The sequence below is a fragment of the Canis aureus genome, chromosome 15 (assembly GCF_053574225.1).
Source record: "Canis aureus isolate CA01 chromosome 15, VMU_Caureus_v.1.0, whole genome shotgun sequence".
NCBI classification, from domain to species: Eukaryota; Metazoa; Chordata; class Mammalia; order Carnivora; family Canidae; genus Canis; species Canis aureus.
Window position 1 is genome coordinate 48,742,673 of NC_135625.1, and position 25,976 is coordinate 48,768,648.

The 25,976-nt window shown below is 44.9% G+C and overlaps 1 protein-coding gene and 1 pseudogene across 4 annotated transcripts in view; one reads left to right on the forward strand and one right to left on the reverse strand.

Moving 5' to 3' along the window:
- Nucleotides 1–25,976, reverse strand: part of DPP6 (dipeptidyl peptidase like 6) — an 823,115-nt gene that overhangs the window by 34,514 nt on the left and 762,625 nt on the right. For all 4 annotated transcript variants that reach the window (XM_077849559.1, XM_077849557.1, XM_077849556.1 and 1 more), the window contains exon 17: nt 450–497. In XM_077849559.1, coding sequence (XP_077705685.1) covers nt 450–497 — 48 coding nt within the window. The remainder of the gene's footprint in view (nt 1–449; nt 498–25,976) is intronic.
- LOC144284694 (swi5-dependent recombination DNA repair protein 1 homolog pseudogene) lies at nt 3,809–4,521 on the forward strand (annotated as a pseudogene).

Below are 25,976 nucleotides of genomic sequence, written 5' to 3' on the forward strand. Positions count from 1 at the left end.
GGATGCGTGTCAACTTGCATGGGGTCCCTTCAAGCACAAATATGCTGGGAGGTCCTCAAGAGACTCTGGAGAGTTTCACCCCTGCAGTGGCATGGACGGGAAGCCCTTTGTGCCATGAAGGGGTCCCCCACCCACGGGGTGCCTGAGACTTGGCCCCCCAGGGGAGAGCCAGGCTGCGCAGCCAAGGCCGTGGGCTCTGCTCAGGCCGCAGATGGGGCCCTGTCCAGCCGCAGTGGCCTCCGGGCCTCAGCACCTGTGGGGCCGGGGCATCCGGCTGGCCTCTGAGGGCCCATCACACTGATGGATACCGGCGATCATAGGGGAGCCGCTGGGACATCACCATCTCTGAGTCTCCAAATAGGAATAAGCAGGCCGGATTCCCTCACAGAGCTTTGGCTTCCTTTCTCCCATGGGACGGGAAGATTTCAGAAAAGAGCAAAGGCACTTACTTTTCTTATCCGTTGTGTTGTGCACGGTCACCGTGGGGACGCCAGGACCTGGGTGGGCAGAGAGGAGAAGCCAGAGAAGAAAAGAAAGAGTTCCGTTAGTGCTGTTGAAACACAGCAGAGTCCAAGCCTTCCTTATGGCTTGCACACTTGTGGACCCAGGACCCAGACTGGCCCCGCGGGTTGTTGCAGGCTGTCTATCTAGCCCTGAAACCGGTTTGAACTCCCCACATCCCCACTGCTGAAGTACCACAGACGGCATCCCGCTGAGCCTTCCATGGTCCACCTGCCCCGTCACTCTACAGTCCCCGTGCTGACACCGATCCCATGCAGTGCATCGAGTTCGAGTGAGTGGCTCAAGTGGCCCAGTCCCGCACTTGGTTCTGCCCAGAGAGGTCGTCCCCTCTGCGGGCCTCCTGTAACATTTTGTGAACACTTACTAGCCTAGCAGGGTCATTTTGCAAACGTTTGTCCATGTTTTCGTGTCCCTCCAAGGTCAGGCCAGATTGCGGCTCCTGGATCGGAGGCCATCGGGGGGTCCAAGGCCAGGAGGTGTGAGGGAAGGTACAGCTCCGGGCAGACTGGCCCTCCCTCCCTGGTTGCAGTCGGTCGATGTCCTCATTCTCACCAGCAAGAGTCCAGAAAGCCAAAGGGGCTTTCCATGTTATTTTTTGTATCATTTTGGAAGTATACTCTGAGGCAGGTGACCTCTCTGACCTCCCCTCTGCCCGCTTTGCGAATGCAGCCTGTTGCAGTCAGCGAGACTTCTGCAGGTGCTGAAGGGCACCTTCCGCTCCCTCTGCCCCCGACACTGGCATGGTGTTGTTTTTCTTCATTCAGGTCTCTACTGAAACGCCTCCTCCAACCAGCCCCCGGGAAAGAGCTCCTAGCCGGACCCCACCATGCTACCAGCCCCTCCCCACCCCACTCCTTTTCCCCTTTACAGAGCTCACTGCCACATTCCGGGGACCTTGTGACTTGGATTTTCAGTATTTGCTCCTCATCTTCAACTGCATCAGAGTGTAAGCTCCAGAAGAGAGGTCTTCCTGCCATTATTTCTAGCATCTGGATGGTGTTTGTAATAGAGTTGCTGCTTGATTACACATTCATGGAGTGAGTGCTGAGTGGTGATCACCGAGCATCTAGCGGGGAGCAGAGGGGCTGCCCCTTGGCCCTGGGGGACTGGCAACAATGGAGGCAGAGAGGAGGCAGGTGGGCAGGGGGAGATAAGTCCACAGCGGGGACACTGTGACCAGGGTGTTGCCCACTCCCTGCTTCAGGCTGGGGACCCTGGGACGCTATGAGCTCACTGGAGCAGCCACACCTGAGCTACAGGACATGTCCTGTCTGAGGAGAGGGATGGCTGGTGTTTAGCTGCCCTGGGATCATCATAAGTCCTGTGTGCTTCTCTGGGGCCATAGGACAAGCGGTTCAACTGAGAGCCAGGGACCCTGCCATAGATCCCACTACACTCAGGGCCAAGAGACCCTGCCACAGTGGCTGCAGAGTGCAGGTCCCAGCCCAGGGCCCAAAGAGGATGTGCCAGGAAGACAAAAGGGTCCTCAGCACCATTGAGGAGCAACATGGGGCTGGCTCAGGCAGGCCCCGACTAAGCTGAGACAGACTGTGGGTCACACCAGCCACAGACCTCAAACCTGTCCACTGCCCGGGGAATGCACCCAGAAACTGCCCAGTGCACATCCAAAGTCCAGGAGGCCCAGAGGCCCTTGTTCCCCCTGCACCATCTTCCCACTAGATAGGATCCCCCAAATCAAATGCAGGATGTTCAGTTACATTCAAATTTCAGATAAAGATCATAGTGTTGGTTCGTTGGTTTTATTTTTTAGTATAAATGTGTCCTGGGATCCCTGGGTGGCGCAGCGGTTTGGCGCCTGCCTTTGGCCCAGGGCGTGATCCTGGAGACCCGGGATCGAATCCCACATCGGGCTCCCGGTGCATGGAGCCTGCTTCTCCCTCGGCCTGTGTCTCTGCCTCTCTCTCTCTCTCTGTGTGACTATCATAAATAAATAAAAAAAATGTGTCCTGTGCAGTATTTGGGACTTAGCACTTAAAAAAAATTATTTGTTGTTTACCTGGAATTGAATGTAATTGGATGTCTTGCATTTTCATTTGCTAAATCTGACTGTGTATCCCCTAGGTGGGGAGAGGGCAGCTGGGCAGCAGTGATCTGAGAGTCTAGGTGTTTAAATGTAAAGAGACAGCAGTTACTGAAAGGATTTAAACCATGGCTGTGGGTTTAAATTATTGAATCAAACTAAGTTTCCTGGCTCGAAGATCCATTTACCCCCGTGGGGAGCTCATGTGGAAGAACAGATCACTTATTGAGAAATAAAGAAATTGCATCTATTTTCACTGTACATTTCAGGGTGAGTAAATTTGCAAACAGAGCGTATTCTACATTTTTATTAATAATGTAAACAATTATTATTTATTTAGTGCCTACTATGTAAAGGTGCTCTGCAAGATGTTTAATATGAATAAATCATAACCCTTACAGCAGCCCTACAAAGTAGATGCTTCTAACCATATTTTACAGATGAGAAAACACAGGTTCTGAGAGTTTGAACTCTTTCATCTCATCCATACACTCGAAACTCATCCCTCCTCAATTTTTAATTCATGAACTTGATATGTCTCTAAAAAAAAAAAATGCAAACACTAACGAAAGGAAGAAAGTTACACATGCAACACCCTTCTGACTCTCGCTTCCCAGAAGCAACCTAAATGTGTCTGAAATGTCTTACGCTGCTTCTCCATGTGTACATGGTCGTATTTACAGGTAAGTAGATGTTTTAAGTGAATAGATTCAAATAACGTAAAAACACTTGCATGTAAATTGGAAGCTTTAGCAAATCTTAAGGTTGCACCCTGTTGCCTTAGTTTTTTGTTTTGTTTTGTTTTTAAAGATTTTGTTTATTTATTCATGAGACATACACACACACACATACACACACACACACACACACAGAGGCAGAGACACAGGCAGAGGGAGAAGCAGGCTCCCTGCAGGGAGCCCGATGTGGGACTCGATCCCAGAACTCCAGGATCATGCCCTGGCCGAAGGCAGGAGCTAAACCGCTGAGCCACCCAGGCATCCCACCAACCCCCGTTTTTTAAAAAATTATTTACTTTTTAAAAATTTTTTTGTTTTTTAAAAGATTTTATTTATTTATTCATGAAAGATACACAGAGAGAGGTGTTTTCAGCACTCTGGGAGATGGTGGAGGAAGGGTCAGTTCGCTGCTTAAATGACACAGACGGGCGTACATTTATCTGTGCTCCTGTTCCTTGTTCCTTAGGACTCAGTGGTCATTGGTTCTAGTCACACAGCTTTATAGGGTTCAAGAAGTAAACCAAGATTTCATTTTCAAGATGGAAAGCCCATCCGACCCAGCCGTGATTTCACCTAGCACTGCACGGGCCTGTGCCAGTCTACCATCTCCCTGTCCAAGTAGTTCAAGAAAACAACCAATGAGTGCAACACTTACAGAACAATTAAGGAAAACTAGATTTTCATTTAATTCCTGTTATAGTGCGGTAAAATGTGTTAAAGTAGAGAATGAAGAAAACGATCAGACTTTTCCTGAGGAACCTTCAATAGAGGAAAACTGTTAAGAATTTCAAGAAAATTTTAAACACATAGTCAATTGAAAGAAAGAACATGTTTGAAAAATACCTTCAAGAGTATTAGTGCTTGTGAATCTAAATCTCTTGATACTGAGTTACGCAGTGATCTCCAGAGTGACTTTGTGAATGAGGATCTTTCCAAACAAGGATTAAGTGAAGAAAGAGCAAAATTGGTGAAGCAGATTGAGAAAAAGATCTTCTTTGGAGGCTAACACTGGTCAAAATGTATAGATCAAAGAATGATCTGTCTCAGTTACAGTTGTGAATACAGAAGTGGAGAAGCTGTAGCCAGCTGTTGCTTTATGAGTTGCAGTGAGCTATGTCTGAGGAAAACAAGAAACTCAGCCTTACTCAGTTGATAGACCACTGTGGGTTAGATGATAAATTGCTACACTATAACAGAAATGAAGAATTTATGAGTGTTTAATTCATAATTTTTTCTCCGGAATATTTTTGAGAATGACAAGTTTACTTAATACATCTTAAAAGGAAGGTAGAAACCATTAGGGCTTAGAGAAGGGTGTCTTGATGAATGTCAATTTAGGGCACTCTGCAATGTAAAATAAGTTCTAAAATGAAAATTTAGTATTTTGAATAAATTTGCCAGAGAAAACTTGACATTTAAAGAAATGTGAAGAAAATTAAATCATGTTTACAAAGTAATTGGGTCATTTCTGGAAGTCAATTTTAATACATTGTTTTGTTTATTGTGGTAAAAATGTTTTAAAGTTTTATTTTAAATGTTAAGAATTAGTTCAGTCTGGTGAATGTGTAAACCTAAAGTTGTCTAAAAATGCCTGCCTGTCTCCTAAGTTTGTGACCTTTGTTTCTATCCATTTACCCTACATTTCCATCTGAATGGTGTAGTAGGTAATTAAACTTATTTATATGCCCCCCCCCCCCAAAGAGAGAGAGAGAGAGAGAGAGAGAAATGCAGAGATGTTAGGCAGAGGGAGAAGCAGGCTCCATGCAGGGAGCCTGACGTGGGAGTCGATCCTGAGACTGCAGGATCACGCCCTGAGCCAGGGGCAGGTGCTCAACCGCTGAGCCACCCAGGGATCCCTTTAAAAAAAAAAATGAAATATAAACCACAGACTTGAGGGCACCTGCCCATCCTTTCCTGATCAGAGCCTGCTCCCTTCCCAGAGGCAACTTTTACTTTAAAGGTAGTCCTTGGTACCTCCTTGCACATTTAAAAGGTAATTCTGCTACAGGGTACACATTCATAATCCTGTCTATGCCACATACGGTGTAATACAGCAGCCAGGGATGGAGCCGTATGGCAGCGTGTGAGGTAGCAAGTGTTTGGGGCATGAGTCGGCGCAGCTCTGATTGACGATGCTGCTGCATGGCCCGACAGCTCCAGGCCTGGAACGCTGCAGAGAGAGGCCCACGCACGCACACGAGGAGGCACACTTGTAGACTGTTCTGAGCAGCAACTATGAGCAACAGTGGCCGGCTTGCTGTGAGCAGGAGGGGGCAGGCTGATGCAGTGCCTTCCCCACAGAGAAGATAAGATCACAAGGCACACGAGTGAGCAAATACACACCTATTGATGTGGACAGAACTGTAAACTATCATGCTGCATGAAAATACAAAATCGCAGAATGGTAAATGCTGTAATATACAATTATATAAGTAATTTTAAAAAGCTGTGAAACTATTTTTACCAGATGTATAATATTCTTATGTGGACAAATTATCATTTATTTGGTGCCCTCTCCACTGATGGAAGTTTAGGCTGTTTTCCTTTCCTTTTTGTTACCATAAATAAGTGATATTGCAGAACCCCCCCCTTTTTTTTTTTGCAGAAAACCCTCTTACTCAAGTCTTTGCACTCAGCTAAGACTGTGTCTGCCAGTTAAGTGAGTTCCCAGCAATGCAGTTGCTTTGTTAAGAGGTCTCATGGTCAGCTTTCACTAGACGTGCTTGAGGTTTCAAACACAAAACCCCTGCATTCAGTGCTTAAAAACAATGGAAGTTTATTTCTTGCTAATGTTACATCCTGGTGAGCGTGTCAGCTGCAGTCCTACTGGGTTCTTGGCTATGTGGCGTCCTAGTTCTGGGATCCAGGCTGGAGCTGCCGCCCTCGTCTGGAACATACTGGCTCACCCCAAAAAGGAACTGAGCAAGGGAGATGCAGGGGGGCCCCTAAAACGTCCAGGCCCGGCTGTGGTTTATGCTGGCTCTCGTGCCTTCCGCCAGCAGAGTTGAGGGGAGCTTCCATGAGGGGGAGCTGAGGGTCACATGGTGGTGAGAGGGTCTCCAAGGGGTGGGGTGTATGTGAGACACTGGGAACAGCAGTCCACCCCCTCTAGCACCCGTACATACTGTCTCTGTGCTTTCTAACTTATGGTGTAAGGGGGGGAGTCCTATATTAGAACTTAGAAAAATATTTGTTTTTGTCCACTCCGACGGGCAGTTACTCTATCGTGGTATTTATTTAATTAAAAATTTTGAGGGATCCCTGGGTGGCGCAGCGGTTTGGCGCCTGCCTTTGCCCCAGGGCGTGATCCTGGAGACCCGGGATCGAATCCCACATCGGGCTCCCGGTGCATGGAGCCTGCTTCTCCCTCTGCCTGTGTCTCTGCCTCTCTCTCTCTCTGTATCTGTCATAAATAAATAAAATATTTAAAAAAAAAAAAAAAGAAAATATCTTTTAAAAAAAAATTTTTGAATTTTGAGTGAAGTGGGATATCTTTTCATGCTTATTTGACATTTTCATTTTGTGCATGTGGGTGTGATTATGTGTGTATGACAGTGATTGTGACTGTGGGCGTGGCTGTGTTGTGTGTCTATGTGTGAGTGTGACTGTGATTGTGTATGACTGTGTGCCTGTGACTATGTGGGTGTGATTATGTGTGTAGGTGTGATTGGCTGTAATTGTGTGCATGTGTGACTGGTGATTGTGTGTGTGACTGTGTGTGTGTGTGTGTGTGTGACTGTGTATGTGCGTGACTGTGTGTGGTGATTGCATGAGTGTGAGTGTGTGTGTGATTGTGTGTGTATGGCTCAGACTGTGTGCGTGTGTGACTGTGTGTGCATGTGGGTGTGACTGTGCACGTGTGACTATGTGGGTGTGATTGTGAGCGCCTGCAATCCACCCTTTCCTGCCCTTCGTCTGCTGCAGTTGCACTGTCGCTCGTCCCTATGCCATTTAAGAGTTCAGCTCTTTACCAAGTCGCTGCAGATGCTTCTCCGGTGTTCTTTCGAAAAGTCACTCAGAAAAGTGCCCTTAGCACCAACGGTAGCAGCTGTCATACTGAACTGTAATTGTAAAAAAATGCAACTGCTCCCACCAGGCTCCCACCACACCCCCGACAAACAGTGGACAGACAGACAGACAGGCACACATACACTCTCCCTGAAATCCTTGGGCTGGCAATCTGTGTCTCCCCCCCACCCCCTATGCCTATTCAGAATTTGGGTGTCAGCACCATATACAGCATGTTTGCTGAGTGGATTAACGGCTGATGAACAAAGACCTGGTAAGCACATACTTGGCCATGACAGATCAAGGCAGCAAATTTAAATCAGCTACGGAAGGCTCTCTTAAGACCATGCTGCATCCCTGTGTTTTATAATTCAGGTCCTCGTCCCTCTGTGGGTACTTAGCCACCCCCCCCACCCCACCTTTTCTCTAAGTGCCAAGGGTAGCTGTCTCCATCTACTGGGTCTGCACTGTGTTCTCCTCCTCGAGAGCCACATCACAGTCATGCCACAGGCACCACTACTGTAATATCGAATATTCTTTAGGATAGCCCAACAGAAACAAAACAGAGAAAAATTATATGTCAGGAGAACACAGAAGTTAAAGAGCAGCCCCTATGTATAATTTAAACCTATTGATTCTAAACTAATCCCCTCCAACCTTCCAGATCCCATCCGAAGGTCAGCCCCTCTCCTGGGAACCAGGTGGCCCTGTGCCGGCAGCCATCTGTGACCCAGGAGCCGGGCTCTCTTCCTCCAACTGCCATCATGCTGGCTCCCCTGGCCCGGTGGTCCAGAAACACTGCTCTATGTGCGTTTTAAGATGACCCAAATGGTTTTCAAATTTCTGTGATGGTGAGGCTCCTGAAAATTGGCAGATAATTTAGGAAAACACCTACATTACAAAGAAATTTCTCATAAGAAATAAAGAAAAGTAGGAGATTCTCAATTTGGAATAAAATATTTAGACTTTATGTATTTTGATTAGGCCTGGGTTAGTGTTTACCTAATATTTCTTTTAGAAAAGAAGGGACATGCCAAAAACACAGCATATGCATGATTTTGGGAGTGATTATAGGTAAAAGGGAGATCCTTACACCCATTCATTTTATTGATTGATTGATTGATTTTATATATTTAATCAGGAGAGACACACAGAGAGAGGCAGAGACACAGGCAGAGGGAGAAGCAGGCTCCCTGTGGGGAGCCCAATGTGGGACTCGATCCCAGGACCCCAGGATCACGTTCTGAGCTGAAGGCAGACGCTCAACTTCTGAGCCACCCAGGTGCCATCCTTCAGCCCATTTTAAACAAGAATGGTTTTACTAATGAACCTTAAGAAGGGTTTCACTGAAATTTTACACACATTTTCTTTCCTCTTCTTCTGAAAAATCTAATGCACATCCAGCCAGCAGCTCACTGATTAAATGAGTTGCTTTGTGCAATATGAAGCTCTGGCTATGTAGTCACTGCTGCCTGGAAGGCACTGTCTCTCTGTTATCTGCACACAGGCCGGGTGAAGAAATCTGGAAAGTCTTAGCTCTCTGCTTTACAGGCAACCAGAACCTTAGAGGACTCTGCTCAACTGCTATGCTTCTGACCACTCCTGTTCATGGTCTCTTAACTCTGCATGTAACTCAATTCAGCAAACATATATAGGGGTGCCACCACGTGCGGGGCATGCTGCCAGGTCTGGGGGAAATAGTCAGGGATAGACAAAGTACTTGCCGTCAGGGACTCAGAGTCCAGTATACACACATAAGACAGATACGCTCCAAAATGTGCTTTGATGCTGCACAGGAAGCACGAGCACCAGGAGGCGCGTGGTTCACAGGTTGGCAAGCTGACTCCCACGTGTAGGGACATGTTCGGGAAGCCTGCTCTGGGCACAGCTGTGCCCCCGGTCACTTCGTGGTTCCAGCTGTGCACCTGCAACTCTTCCTTTCTGGGTCTCATGTGCAGAAGACAGGCTTGTCAAGGTCTGCTCTTAGCAAGAGTAATGGAGGCAGCTGCCAGCACTTGTGGCCCTCCTATCAGCCGGGCACTGTGCGGAGTGCTGGAGAGACACTGCCTCAGTTTCCTGGCACTCTGTGAGGCTGGCATGCCCTGTTCTCGAGGTGGGAACTACAGACAGGAGCCTCCCTCTGACGTGCAGACAGGGACAGTTAGCAGAGGGGGAATCAGACCCATGAAGGAAAGTATATCTCCAACCTGAAGTGGAAGCCAAGGAGGGTAGAGGAGAGTGAGGATCACTTCTCTGCTCCTTCTCAGCCAACCCTTCCGGGGTCTGGCCAGTTCTGTCTCGTATGGGGACACAGGACCTACTTTTGAAACCATACAGTTAGATTTCACCATAAATTCCTCTCTGGGGGATCCCTGGGTGGCGTAGTGGTTTGGCGCCTGCCTTTGGCCCAGGGCGCGATCTGGAGACCCGGGATCGAATCCCACGTCGGGCTCCCGGTGCATGGAGCCTGCTTCTCCCTCTGCCTGTGTCTCTGCCTCTCTCTCTCTCTCTCTCTCTGTGTGACTATCATAAATAAATTAAAAAAAAATTCCTCTCTGTGCCTGGGGGAAATAGTCAATATCCACATCTGTACGTGCGTGTCTATTGCATGCCTGTTGCCAGATGCTCACGCCTGCGCACGGGGCATGTGTGTATGTACACAGACACATTTATGATGGTTCTCTTTGTCCTGTCCTGATATTTCTGAAGTCCTTGGTAGGTAAGCCGTGTCTTGCCTGGCAGGCCCTTGGGACAAGCCCCAAGAGTGCTGATCTTCAAAGCTAGGTGCAGGGCCGTGTGCTCGCAGCCAGGGGAGGCTAGTTCTATTCGTTCAGCCTTTGCTCACAAAGACACAACTGCCACAAAAACAACAATGGGCTCTTAAGAAACTTCGGGGAGGGACAGAGACCATTGTGGCTTAAGTTAGATACATGACTCCCAAATGTAGATTGTTCCTAAGGGGAAATAAATAAATCAAAGCAAGGGAATTCGCAAGCAACACGGATGGTAGTTTTGATTATATACTGTGCGTGCAGCCAGAGGTAGAACATTCAAGTTACAAAAGGTAAAGATGTGAATCACGCAGCACAGACTTGCAACCAGAACCATCTCCAGGTTTGTGTTTCTGGTTTTCAGGGCCATTCCCGTCAGAATGTTAATTTACACCTGCTCGCCCAGGTGGGGCAAAGGAGACGCTCGCAGATTGAAACAAAGTAATTAAAAAGGACACAACACTGGAAAAGGAAAAAGTCATCAGAACAAGTGGAAAAATTCACAGAGACCGTGCTGGTCTTCATCCCTCTCCTCTACCTCTTCGGAGGATGTTTATGTGACAGATAATTTCCAAGCAGGGCTAAACCCATGGCGTGCGGACAATAGGGCTGGGGCAGCGCCGCCACCTCCCCGCGCCTCTCGTGAGCTCTCGTTGGTGGCCTTGGAGAACAGCCGCCAGCAGGGTGACTGAGAGGAAGGCTCTGGCAGGAGGGGGCCCGAAATCCGCATCTCTTTCTCTGCCAGCTCACGCATTGTGCAAGCCCGACACACAGAGTTCATGCACTGAGGTGACACCATCGTACTGACAAATGGGGGGCTGGCCAAACTCCCAGCGCCACCGCAGATGATTAAAATGTCAAAATATTTGTCCTCAAGAAGCACTTCCATGCTGCACACAGATTTTGCTGCCGCTTGATTTTGAAAGCTTGCCATCGCTCACATGGCAAACCTGGTGTTCAAGGGCCTGCCTGCCATGCCCCACAGCATTGGGTTTTGCTTCAGCTGAATTTTGTGTGTCCTGGGACCTCGGAAGAGATCACACTTCCATGCTGAAGCCTACGTGGCATTGCTCAGTGGGGTTCACAGAAATCAACTCGCAAACGACGGTGAAACATGTCATGTTAACTTTTCACGGTCATGTGTAAACTCTTGCTCTGGAGACGGAGTGACACTCAGGGCTGGTGTCTGACACAAGGGCTCGAAATTCAGCTAGTGTCTCAGGGTGGTTGAGTCAGACAGCTTCAGGTTTCAGGGATCACCTGTGTTGAAGACATAGCATCCTTTATATGCCCTGTGGGCATGAAGCTTGGGTGAAGGTTTGAGAGGTTTGGCATAATTCACAGACTACCAAGTACGAAGGAAGGAGCTCAGCTTTGTTAGTTTTGCCAGAGTAGCCAAACTATGGGAAACATGAGGCAGTGTACAGGGGCTGTTGCATTTGTGCCCAGCTTAGCTGAGCCAGGATCCCCACGGCAGCTCTGGGTACCACCAGGTCTCTCAGACTGATTGACAATGCTTGTCATCTCATTGTGATTCCAGAGGTCCTGTGATGAGTTTCAGCCAAAGCTCAGATTACGTTCTGATCCAAGCGCCAACGGAATACCTATGTCTCATTTCGTCTTCTATATTTGGCACTTAGGAGACTCTCTTACACACAACTTCATATCCCATGGAGGGACATGTACAGTGTCTTATTCACAGTAAGTGGCCAGTTGATATTTTCTGGTTAAATGATGGATACAGAATTCATTGATTGGATGCTTCCCCTGGGAACTTGTGAAGCTGGGTGGACTCAGTTCAGAGGCTTGGCACATTCTTTTGAATGACCCCAAAGTTGCCAGTTGTCTGTCTTAAAGACTAGCTTTGGTTTTTAGAAAGTGAAAAAGATAATCTAGAGCTAAATTCTGTAATGAAGGAATTGCAAGTTTGTCAGCTGCATCAACTGTCCATAGCCTAGCCTATTAGCAAGGAAAGGGTTCTAGATTTCTTAGGCATCTGCCACAGAAAGATCATATTCTAAGGGGTATTTGAGAGTCTTCCAAGCACTTGTCCTCTCATTGGATAAGTTTACAGCTATTCAGTATCTGAGGCAGGCTGGTGTTACAAGTGTTTTGCACAGAGATACTTCCAAAATGTCGAGTTGAGCAAGCCAAGCACACTTCCCATGCTGTTACTTACACACAGGCTCTCGCTACCACTGGTTTTTATTTCCTTCAAGTGGACTCTTCTTGTGACTTAACCTTTTCGCCCCCACTTTTATTTAATCTGCAAAATAAGGCAATAGAACTGGATCTGAGGTTTTCAAAGGGAGTTCCTGAGAGCCTCTTGAGAACTGCTAATTCCATGCTGGACATCCAAGTGAGCTTCCTTTTGAATAAAGGACCCTGTGGCTTAAAACCATTATAAAATGCTGGGATTAGAGGATCTTTAAACTTCCTTCTGCCCCAACATTCTATTCGTCTAAAAATATTCCCAACATCCTCCAGCCAGAAGTCCTCAATTTTGTGAATTATTATTGTTATTAAAGATTTTAGTTATTTATTCATGTATTATTCATGAGAATAAGAGAAACACAGAGAAAGAGGCAGAAACACAGGCAGAGGGAGAAGCAGGCTCCATGCAGGGAGCCCAATGCCGGACTCGATCCCCGGATCCCAGGATCATGGCCTGGGCCAAAGGCAGACAGACGCTCAACCACTGAGCCACCCAGATGCCCCTGTGAATTATTTAATAATTATTTTACTGCTTTTATTATACTGACTGCTTTCTCCTTGAATTATTGTCTTTGTGAGCATATACCATTTCAGCAAGCTAAACCCCAAGCCCTGGAGGGCAAGGTTTTCAGGAGCATGGCACATCAGGCTCCCAGCAAATGGAGCACCTTTGACTAAACATTTTTTTAATGTTTAATATGTTTTTTTATGTTTTTTTTAATGTTAACATTAATAAATGTTAACACATTTATTAAAACAGAAAGATCTCTTGGGGAATTTTTGAATATAAAAGTCATTCTTTGCTTTGGGATGGTAATGACAGAAAAAGAAGTGAGAAAAAGAAATGAACACAGATGTTGGAACTTGGGTAATCATTGTTCTAGAAAACAACAACACCGGGGAGAGAAGAGAAAGAGCAGTGATACTTTTACAAAAACAGAGTGAATTTTGTGTGTGTGCATGTGAGGATTGTGTGCATGCATTTGAGTGCGTGCACATCTACATGTATGCATGTGCATCTGTATGCACTTGTATGCATGCATGTGCATCTGTGTGTATGTACATGAGCGCATGTGTGTGCATTTGTGTGTATGTGAATCTGCACGTCTGTGCATGAGCTTGCATGTGCATGACTGTGCCCACCTGTATGTATGCATGTGCATCTCTATGCATGTATGCATGTGTGGGAGTGTGCACACCTGTATGTATGCACATGTATCTGTGCATGTGTGTGTGTATGTTCTCACATGCATGCATATGAATGTGTGTTGTCCACACTGACCCACAGTGTGTTACTAAAACTCTATTTTTAAAAACTATAAAAATAAAATCTCTTCCCCCCAATTTCCTCGACTTTGTCATGTCAGTGAGCAATTTAGAGTAACTTAAACAAAATTAATGATGTAGAACACCACAACAAAATACTTTCTAACACATCCGTGAATGCTCTGTGGAGAAGAAGTAGAAAATGTAATTTGAACAGCCACATGAGTGACACTTTTAATTAACTTTCTCCTGCTTTAGTAGCTGTGTTGTTAAAGTGTGACCGAACAGATGTTCTCTCTGCAATACCAGCCCCCCAGCTGCACATTATTTTTATTTGAAGGCTCAGTTCCCCAAGCGGGCTGGGACCGGGGGTGAGGGAATCGGCGTGCTACGTAGGAAAAGACTTCCAGAAGAGACAGAAGGAAACAAGCCAACCGAATGCATTACCTCCCTCGGTCGGGGGGTCCCCTCACTAAGCAAGGGGTACATCTTAGCAGCAGAGCCTCGGGACCTCCCGCAAGACGAGCAGAAGGGGCAGAGATGAAGGCCTCAGTAACTCAGCAGGAGCAGGCCCGGAGGATGGGCCTCGGCTGACGTGGGCGCCTCAGACGTGAACCGGGGGTGGGGTGGGGGGTGTAGGGGGTGTAAGCCTTCCCAGGGAGCATCTGTGAAGGTCACATGGTGTGCTTCGAGGAGCTCATGACACTCCCCCTGGCCAGGACACAGCTTCTTTAAAATCACAGGGCACCAGGCATTGCTTTTACCTCCGCTGCAGCTTTTTAAACAAGACAGTATTCACAGGTGTAGTGGAGGGGCGTTGTGCTTGACTATTTTTCACGGATTTTGAGACACCAATGACATCGAGATGAACCACTGCTTTAAACAAGATTTTACAGAGATGGGGAGAGTCTTACCAAGAGTGTGAGAAGCACATCCTGGAAGCAAGGAGATGGCTTTTCACACACTCCCTATCCAACAATGCCAGCTGTGCCAGGATCATGGGGAGGGTCCAGAAGGCAGAGTCTGGCAGGTGCCACCCCACAGTTTCTAATTCACAGATTTGTGATGGGACCTGTGAATGTGCAGGTCTAGCTGAGCCCGTGCGCAATTCTTTGAGAACCACTGCTCTGAGGTAATAAGTTGGAGTGGGATTTTTGATGGTTGAGGAAGGGTTTGGAGGAGTCTCTACTTGAGGACTGTATAGGTTTCCCACGGCTGCCATAACAAATTTCCACCAACTTGTGGGATTAGGACAATAGAATTCACTGCCTCACAGTCTGGAGGCTGGGAGTCTCAGACCTAGGTGTCAGCAGGGCGAGGCCCCCTCTGAGACTTGCTCAGGAGGTTCCTTCCACTTCCGGTGGTGGCCAGCAGCCCCTGGTGCTCCTTGGTCTACAGACACAGCATTGCACTACCTGCCTCTGCTGTCACATGGCATCTTCTGTCTCCTGTGTCTGTCTCTTTCTCTCTTCTTATAAGGACACCAGTCATTGGATTAAGGGCCCACCCTATTCCAGGAGGACTTCATCTCAATTAATTACATATACAGCAATCCTATTGCCAAAAAAAGTCACATTCGAAAGTACTGGGGGTTAGGACTTCAGTATATTTTTTGGAGGGCGGGGGTGAAATTCAATGCACAATAGGGACCTAGAGGTAGGTCTTGCTTTCTTGTCAGAAAAGCCGCATACCCTACACACTGACCCTGTTTGCATAAGGCATTCCCTCCTTCCCCTCCCCCAAAGAAACTTTTTCATATCCATGTTACTTAGCTTAATTTTGAGATTCCCCAAGGCCAGTGACAAGGCACAGATGCAGGTCACCATCAGAACAAACTCCCTCTGGGCACTTGTGCCCTGTGGCAGTTATGCTGAGTGTGCTCTCCTTAGAATCCTGCTGTGACTGTATATAGACAATGGCTCCAAATCACATAAAAGAAAAAAGGGGCTCTTCTGTTTCCAGGTCCACAAATGATGATCATTTTTGCAATGGCTACATAAAACTTTATTTTGGTTAAAAGCATAGTGTTCATCTTGTCTGAGCTCACTCATGTAAAACCACGTGACCCCAGTTTCTGAGCCGTGGTCTCCTCACATGTAAAATGTAGACAGCTATGCCCTTTATAAGGACTAAATGAAGTAGATGTTCTTTGCAGTTCTTGGTCATTGCAAGAGTGAAATAGATGGAAGATGTTATTAATAATTATTAATAATGTATACAGCCTTTAGTAGCAACTGGGAATTCAAGGGAGACAGAAGTTTGATGCTATGCTTAAGATCTGAGGGTAGTGTGGGGATTTGGCTGCCCAGGCAAAGTAATATTTATCATCTGCATGTTTCTTCATTTTGTTACAATTCGGAAACAGTTGAGGTGGTCTATCTGGGGTGAGGACAGACTGCTCTGAGGACAGACTCCCTCTTGCCATCAGTATGAAGATGTGCACACCTTCCACGCCATATACAAAAGTTCAGATCCTGACCCAGATCTTCAATATCCACTTCTGCTAACCATGAAGACCACAATCAACTGCTTCTTATACCCAGAAAGTAAATAAAAATCCTTTATCTACAGATGTAGTCTGTGATAAAGTTTGGTCATTTTGGCCTAGTTTTTGCACAAAATAGAAGCGCAATAGCTATTAATAACTGACAGGCCAGGGCCTGATCTTGGACACCCGGGATCCAGTCCCATGTCGGGCTCCCTGCATGGAGCCTGCTTCTCCCTCTGCCTGTGTCTCTGCCTCTCTCTCTCTCTCTGTCTCTCATAAATAAATAAAATCTTTAAAAAAAATAACTGACTTCTATGTACATTCTCATCACCAGTCATCAGAAACAAGAGGTAGAACTACTCTCCACTATTACAGGGAAAAGGTGACAATAGTTGAAGGCCCCACCTCTCAGGTATGAGTCAGACCTAGGGCAACAACAGTAATATCATCATCGACACCATCATCATCATCAACACCATCATCATCATCATAGTCATCAATAGCACTGTCATCAGTATCATCAACAATAACATCATTAACAATGAATAATGGAACCACTGTCATCAATAGCACCATCATCAACAATGTCATCATTATCACAATCACATCGCCATTATCACCATCATTATAATCATCAATAACAGCATCATCATCATCATCATCAATAATATCATCAATGATGGAAAACAGCAATATTATAAGAAGCAACACCATCATCATCACCATTATCACCATCATAATCATTCATAATATTGTCATCATCCTCAACAACATCATTAACAATGAATAGCAGAACCATTGTCATCAATATCATCATCAACGTCATCACCATCACAATCACATCACCAATGATCACCATCATCATAGTTATCAATAACACTGTCATCATCATCATCAACAATAACATCATCCATTCCACCACCACTAGGTTCTGCTACGAGGGCTTTGTGAATAACAAATAAGTTAATGTTTATCACAACCCTAACAGGCAGGTACTATTATCTCAGTTTCATAGCTAAGGCAGCCAAGGCACAAGGAAGCCACTTCCTGTTGCTTCCTCCTTGGTGAATGTCCACCTGCTCTTCTTCCTCCCCATTTTTACCAGTTACCAAATGCTTTGTTTCCTGGCTACCTATAGCATTTATAGTCTTTCTCAAGTAATTTGCTACATTCTGCCCTTTATTGTTCTCCAGCTCAGGGTGTTTGTCTTCTTGAGAGTAAGCTCTATGATGTGGGTGATGTAGCCCATCCCAGCTGAGGCTCTTGCTGGCTCCCTTCCCCTGCTTGTTCCCTAGATGGGTGTCACGAATGGTTAATGTCACTAGACCTTGGGCTACTTGAGGGCAGGGCCCTCAAGAGCCCATCACCTGCCTAACCTACAGTTGGTATCTGGTAGATAGTGAGCACTGGAGAAAGACCTCTTTCTTGGTTTGGATGACTGTTTGTGGCCCCCACTGGGTGGTGGACAGATTCAGGACAGGTGGTGTGATTTACACACTGAAGCGGGCAGCAGACTCTGGGAAGTGACCCATACTGCACCAACCCCACAGCAGGCCCAGAAAGGCAGGTACTAACATGCAGGGCTGCAGTGCCCTCTTGTGTCTAGAGCTTCACTAGGGCTCAGTATACATGTCTGTGGAGGGAGCATTTGAGGAAAACCATCAGCAAAAATGTTAGTCTGTTCCCGTGCACAAGAGATAGCAAGAGTGGTATTCACAGGCACCTGGAGAATTCAGGTGTGGAAAAAATCCTGATTCTAGCCCTGCTTGGGCCCCTAATTAACTATGTGCTTTTGGATAAGATGTATAAAGGGTCTTAACATTTTTACCTGAAAAATGGGTGGTGGCTCTGATACTGAGAAAGAAAACAGTGAACTGGACTTTTAGAGGAGGCTTCAGGTCCTAAATCTATGAATTTTTGTTAGGTAGAGTCTCACCACACATCCGTGACTTCCCCAAGGTCAAGGACGATGCCTTATTCAAATAAATACAGTCAGTTCCAGCAAAGTTCTTAGCACACAGAGGATTACCTGGTCCTCCCACCCCCCTGCACACATCTCAGTAATGGCACTAATCACATGAAATGACATTTCTGGTAAGGGTACTCCTCCCCTCAACACAAGTGCCTCAAGGCTGGACCTCCAATTATTTGATTCCTTAGCACCTTAAGGCATACAGCAGCTGCTTGATAATTGTATTGGATTAAGGTGAAAAGGTGAAAGGTGAAAGGCAAGGTGAAAGTCAGAACTTGTCTTAAGGACATGAGGCAGAGGATGAAGGTGCTGCTCCCTGACATTCTAATGATTCTATTGAGAAATAAACCAGGCAGGATGGATATTACTCTGTTTCTGAATTCCTTAGATTCATGTCCAGGTAGGGACTGACAGCAACAAAGTATACAATAGGTGGCTTTTTAAAAGGTGGTTTAGAGCACTTTATTATCATCCAATAGCTGTCTAATGTGATCTAATACCTTCTTTTGGGAAAAAAATTAGTGGAAGTGAAAGCAAATATAACATTTAGCCAGATGTCTCGGCTCATTTTTCTTTGAATATGACTGTTTACGAACAGGGATGATCCTACTTTGTCTCCTTGGGAGAGAAAAAAGTTGCTGACTTCTTTGGCACCACATTTCCTGAAGATAGTGCTTTGTAAGAAGTGTTGCTCCTTTTTTGAAAAATTTTTTGATCCTCTCTGCCTTTGCCCCACCTTCTGCTGCCATTTTGGCTCTTTTGTTGTTGGACAGAATTGAAGTAGACAACTGCTGTTCCATGTTTGAGGTATTAAACTCTCCACTATACTGAGTGCGGAATGTACAGGATTGGGATCACCTACAATTTAAATGATTACTGTAGCTCCCATTCTTATAATTAGCATGCATTTACATGTTGGATATGGGATAAACTCCTAATTGTAGGTCTCTTGTTGACTCATTTTTGTAACAGCAACTCATCATTAGCACGCAAATCTAATGGTAGATTTGCATCTACTACCATTAGTAGTAGGAGTAGTAAGATGAGTGGCCCAAACCACCATCTTGTATATTCTCACACAAACATGATCCATTTTGTTTGTGAACCTATGTAACTGGTGTGCATGAAATGGACAAAACTTCTGGGAATGAAAATGTGTCTTCTGAGCTTTGTCATTCCCCTTTTTCCTTAGTAAATCTTCCAGGTTTCTTTCTTTTCTTTTTCTTTTTCTTTTTCTTTTCTTTTCTTTTCTTTTCTTTTTTCTTTTTTTCCTTCTCCTTCTCCTTCTCCTTCTCCTTCTCTTCTCCTTCTCCTTCTTCTTCTTCTTTTTTTTGGCTCTTGCTTTGGGTACATTGTGCCAAGCACACAAAACTTTCCATGGCCAGCCATTATGCTAATTGGGACACATGTGAGAAGAATGGTGTTCACAGAAACACCAGTATGGTGGCCAGATGGCATGGGGTCTGGTGCTGCTGCTACTACTGACTGGCTCTGTGGTTTACCTAAGTCATTAACAGCTCTGTGCCTTGGTTTCCTCAGCAATAAAGCAAGAAAAGTGGAATTAGCTATCACTATGGTTCGTTTTGGGATAACTTTCTTTTTTCCTCCCATGAATCAATGCTTCAAGTCAATGATGACAGGCACTGACTGTGCCAAAGAGCTTCCTGAAGCAGCAAAGAAAGATCAATTTATGGTTAGCTGAGTAAGTGATAAATACCTTACATCTTTGACGACTATTTATGTATGGTCTAATGGGAAGAATTTGCTAATATAAAAACGGTCTTATTCAACCGCGTTGGACAGTATGAAGTAAGTACAAATACTTTCCAAATATTCCTACAGATCAGTTTTAAAAATTATCATGGATTCATGAGTGTTCAGGGTTGGATCCTTGAGTCTTAAACATATCCACTTCTCTTATGGCTTGCCTCTGGCTATTTAAGCTTTGGTTATTCAGTGCTAACCAAGAGGGAACCTCATAATTGGGACCAAAATCCAATAAGAAACTCCCCTTGGCCATCCAGTGTATTGGTTCGAGTAGATGTCAGAGGCCGGTCACCTGTGGTTCAGATATCCCCTGCTAATGCTTTGCTTAGCCAAAAGGAACATGTTTCAAATTTTAGTTGGTTTCCAACATTCAGAAATTTGATTTTTATATAAAAATACGAGTTTTTAAGCTCTGTTGAAATATTTTAAGATCCAGAAACCAGTTTCTGAATGGTGACAACTGACTGGAGTTGAGGAGCAGCTGTTCTTTTCAGACTCGTGATGTTCTCTCCACCCCTCCCATATGCCCCACCACTCCCCGTTATAATCTGCATAGTGGGATTCACTCACAGACTTTCCCTCCCTGTGCCACCAAGCATCTATGTATGCAAGTGTTCTCTTCAACAGTGAGGAAGGGAAGGAGCAGAAACTCATGGCCAGAGAAACATCTGGTCTCCCTTATTCCTTTTCTTTTCCACTAGCATCAGTAATTAAGTTTAGGATTGATTCTTTTCATGTCTTATCTAAAATGGAAACTTTTGTTGGGAGCCAGCTATACATTTCCAATCTAATACTTGTAATTCATCTCTACCAGGCAATTAATGTCCCCTGGTTTAAAACAAAAACAGCACCTACTGTTAGAACATGGGTGGGAGAGATGGATAGATATTTTGCTGGTGGTCAAAATATGCCAGCAGTATGGTTTAGGGTGAGGATTCTTTCAGTCCAGTGCCAACACTTCCTTATCTCCACCTATAAAACAAAGTTTTCACTAATAACCTCTAGATGGAAAAATAAAATTGACTTTGTCCAAGGATCTTTTTTAAGAGAACAATCCAGATTATGAATGAGGCTCTGACATGATCAGAGAACTGTCCAAGGCATCACATCCTGTTCAAGGCATCATGGGGTGAGGCAGAGGCAGCAAAGTACAGCTTACCCTGGACAGTCGAGGTGTGACTTCCTGAGATTCACTGGCTGTTGGTGAATCTCATAAATGCCATATCCCATTAGCTGACAATCATCACGTTTTTTAAAAAGACAACTGAATAAAATGTGCCTAATACGAGATTTTGACGTCACAGATCCAATGGATTTTGGTGATGGGATACAGAATGCACTTCAGATCTCTCCATGTGTTCAGTATTGAACTGTATGTGGCCAGAGATACCAGATGTTTGGAGAAGGTGCCGAATCTGCCTGAATGCTGGGAGTTTCCCTATAATTGCGCTACTGCATCTGCATTAGAAAAGAACAATCACCAACTCTTACACTGGCAAGAATACAAGGTCATAGAGTCCCTCAAAACTCCAAGGGTTCCTCCCAAGACATCTCCATCACTGGCCACATAGTTTCTACCTGGAGAGCTCCTAGGAAGAACTTCTACTGTATGTACATTCAGGGCATGTAGAGTTACAACCATAGGATGATGCTTATAACCCTTCATGGCTTTTCTGGGTTACAGACACAGTTCCCTAAAACTTCATCCACAGGCCTTAGTGCTTCTCTCTGAAGAAACATGTAAAGTCTGCTAAAAAGGTCTATCATGACTTGGAAAATTCATTCAGACCAATCTAGTGCATGTAAAAATATGATTTAAAATTGCATATTGCATTTTTAAAAAAGATTTTATTTATTTGAGGGAGAGAGATAATGAGAGAGAGCATAGCAGGGAGGAGAGGGAGAAGCAGACTCCTCGCTGAGCAGGGGGCTCGATGAGGGGCTCCATCGCAGGACTCCAAGATCATGACCTGAGCCAAAGGCAGAACCTTAACAAACCGAGTCACCCAGGTGCTCCTCTGCATTATTTTTATGTTGGAATCCTCTTTCCTTGTTTACAACATTTCTGCCTAAAAAAGGAAATCTGTAAGCGCACTTCTATGAGTGATGGCAGGAAATAATGTCTTAAAGAATATTTTGGTTTTCCACATCATGAGAGGTAGCTTCCACAACACCTTAAGAAGGGCACATGAGTTCTTTTCTGGGAAGTTCTAGAGTAGAATTATGACTTTGAATTCAGTCTATGTTGGCCTCCAAGTATATTTAGTGTAGCTTTTATTTATTCCTTCAAAAAATACTTATTTATTGAGACTATGTATTGTATTGCACTATGTATTGTTCCAGGTACTGCTATGCACTATGTATTGTTCCAGGTACTGGGCTCAAAATGGTGGGTAAGACAAAGTCCCTGCACTCACTGAACTGACATTCTATGGGCAAGACGGGCACCGAAACACATCTGCAAAAATATCAGCAACAGGAGTGAGATGTGCTAAGGGGAAACTGAGGCCAAGTGAGGGGACAGAGAGCACCAAGAAGGTTGGGACAGGTCGAGCAAATGTGAGCAGAAATGTGCTGGGATGGATGGTCCATGGGCTTGGACTGGTCTCCACGTCTCCTATACACGTGATGCCCATCACTGCCCCAGAGCACCACTGGGCTCACTGAGCATTCATGTGTCAACTCCACACATATTCAGGCTGTGATATGGTTTCTGTATAGATGCCAATGAAAGAGGTCCTGCCTTTGGGGAGTTTAGTGCCCAGGAGGGAGAGATACAAGACACAACAGCATGAAAGAGGCAAGAAATGCTCTCAGAGACCTGAAGACAGAGACTAAGAGGATGGATCAGAGAAAGTTCATGGGCTTGGACACTGGAGGTTGTGAGACATCTAACAGGTCGAGAATGGGTGGGTGGATAGTTTTATAGGTAGCGAAATAACATTAGGAACTTCTCAGACATCTCTTCCAGCAGTGGCTTTAAAACAGAAGCACAGCAAGTGAGAGTGTGGCTGGGATCTTGTGCTGCTGAAGCTGGTGGATTCGAGGCTGTCACTTTGACCTGCATTCTCGAATCAATCAGTTCCAAATTTACTATTTATCAAGACAGTCTCAGTGACTTCTTGGATTGATCTGCAAAGCCCATTCTATACTTCTGAACTAATAAAATATAATGCCAATACGGCATCATTTTTATCTGTTTTGTGTAGTGAAGTCCCTTTAACACTGCCCTTGACAAGGGGCGGCCAAGGCTGCTAACCATGCTTGAGGATCTCTGGCCTGACTGCAGGCTCCCTCCGGAGCTCGAGGAGCAGTGTGAGGTCTGTCTGTCAGTCAGCTGGCCAGCTGTTACCCTCTCATATATGATGGGCATCTGCCCCCGGTCTGTGGCAAACAGGATTTAAAGCAGGTAAGAAAGATATAAATGCAGAGATAAAAATAAAACTAGCTTAAAATGGATAGGTGGGAAAAGTAGAACAATGTAAAAATAAAGATCAAAAAAAAAAAGAGAGAGAGAGAGAGAGAAGACATCCAGGAAACAGGTTAGAATGTCAAGTGCGTGCTCTGGGGACCTACATTGTGGGCCATATGCCTCCCTTGGAGCTCTCTAGCAGCCAGCACAAGGGATCTACAAGTATTTTCTGCCCCCTTCCCTGTGTGCGCTGCCTCTTTGCTCTGTGGATGGTGTCCTTGGCTGTGCACAAGCTTTTCCGTGTCACGAAGTCCCATTTGTTTATTTTGGGTTTTGTTGCCTGTGATTTGGGTGTCATGTCCATGAAATCACCTTCAAGACCAACATCATGAAAACTTCCCCCGTTTGTTCTTCTAGGGGTTTTACAGGGCCAGGTCTTTTTTTTTTAATTTTTTATTTATTTATGATAGTCACACACACACACACACACACACACACACACACACAGAGAGAGAGAGAGAGAGAGAGAGAGAGAGAGAGAGGCAGAGACATAGGCAGAGGGAGAAGCAGGCTCCATGCATCAGGAGCTCGACGTGGGATTCGATTCCGGGTCTCCAAGATCGCGCCCTGGGCCAAAGGCAGGCGCCAAACCGCTGCGCCACCCAGGGATCCCTACAGGGCCAGGTCTTATGCTTAAATCTTTAATCCATTTTGAATTGTGCGTGTGTGTGTGTGTGTGTGTATGTATGTGCACTATTGGTGGGAATGCAAAGTGGTGCAGCCACTGTGGAAACAGTATGAAAGTTCCTCCAAAAATTAAAAAAATAGAATTACTATCTGATCCAGTATTCCACTTCTTGAGGATTTATTCAAAGACTACAAAAACACATGCACCTCTGTTTATGGCAGCATTATTTTCAATAGCCAAGTTATAAAAGAGGCCCAAGTGTACATGGATGGATGAATAGATAAAGAAGATGGAATGGAATGTTACACACAGTGGAATGTTAAAGAATGAAATCTTGCCATTTGCAATGACGTGGATGGATCTAGAGCCTATTATACTAAGTGAAATAAGTCAGAGAAAGACAAATGTCGCATGATTTCACTCATATGTGGGATGTAAGAAACAAAACAAATGAACAGAGACAAATGAAAAAGACAAAATGAAAATGAGACAAACCATGAAACAGACTCTTAACTACAGAGAACACACTTATGGTCACCAGAGGGGTGATGGTTGGAGGGGAGGGGGGAAAATAGGTGAGGAGGATTAAGAGCACACTCATCAGGACAGGCACTGAGTAATGTAGACAACTGCTGAATCACTATATTGAACACTTGAAGCTAATAAAACACTGCATGTTAATTATACCGGAATTAAAATTAATAGCTTAATTTTTAAAAAAGAGATAAAATAATAAACTGACTCAACAAAACATATGCCCTTTCCTAAATTTTTTTAGTTTAAAAGAAAAACTGAATAGAGGGGTCATTATAAGCCTCACCCTTGCCAACACTTGTTTTTTCTTGTGTTTCTGATTTTAGTCATTCTGACAGATGTGAGGTGATGCCTCATTGTGGTTTTGATTTGTATTTCCCTGATGATGAGTGATGTTGAGCACCTTTTCATGTGTCTGTTGGCCATCTGGATGTCTTCTTTGGAGAACTGTCTATTCATGTCTTCTGCCCATTTTTAACTGGGTCGTTTTTTGGGTGTTGAGTTGTATCAATTCTTTATATATTTTGGATACTAACCCTTTATCAGACATGCCATTTGAAAACATCTCTCATTTTGTAGGTTGTCTTTTAGTTTCATTGACTGTTTTTACTTTTCTTTTTTTCCTGGTAATCATGTCCTTCATCAATCACACTATATATCCTAGGCTTTGGCTTTCACTCTAAATGTGATCTGTTTCTATTTACTCTTCAATGTTTTGTCTGCTGGTAGCCCCTTTCTCAGTGACACAGTGGTGCTATTTATTTTTTGATTTTATATTTCTTCTACCATTAATGTAGAAAAGAGAGAAATGTAAGTGCTCAGGAAGCCATTCTGAAGAAAAATACACTTTAGGAAATGTGATGTGGTGGTCAGGAGCAAAGTGGCTGGTTGGAGAGACAGCTTGAAGGAAACTTGACCCGTATAGGCTCTTACTTGCTGGAGTTGGGACAGTGGCATGAAAGGAGAGTGTGGGTCATAGAGCTGTTATTGCACTGAGTGATATTATTTATTGTCAATGGACATTTCAAAGAGAACATTTTCAGGAAATACTTCCAATTTTGCGGAAAGTACCCTGTTACGTGGTGCTGGCATGGCTTACACACTTGCCTGATGATGGAGAAGGCATCATGTGGGAAACTGAGAAGTTTCCCTCCCAAGGGAGATACTTGTTTGGTTGTTACTGAGGAGCAACAGGGCTCCTAGTGAGTGATTTGCTTAGAGTCTGGTAGCATTTACTGATGAGTTTAGCATTTTCCAAAGTATTCATGTAAATTATACTATGATATTACCTGCCTTGAGAATCCCTCTCCTTGTTCTTGGTACCCACAGCCTCAAAGGGAGTAGCTCCAAATGTTTGAGAGTTTAAACAGATGTTCTTCCTCATAAACACACCAGCAATGCTCCAAGGAGTCTCAAACTTGGTTCCAAACATACACTTGGACAAACTCAAAATTAGAAAGGGCAGCCCAGGTTAATGCCTTGGAAACTTGGTGTAAGAGATGTCTAGGGGATTTGGTAGCTCGTAGAAGCAAACCATGTACTTTTCCCTTTCCAAA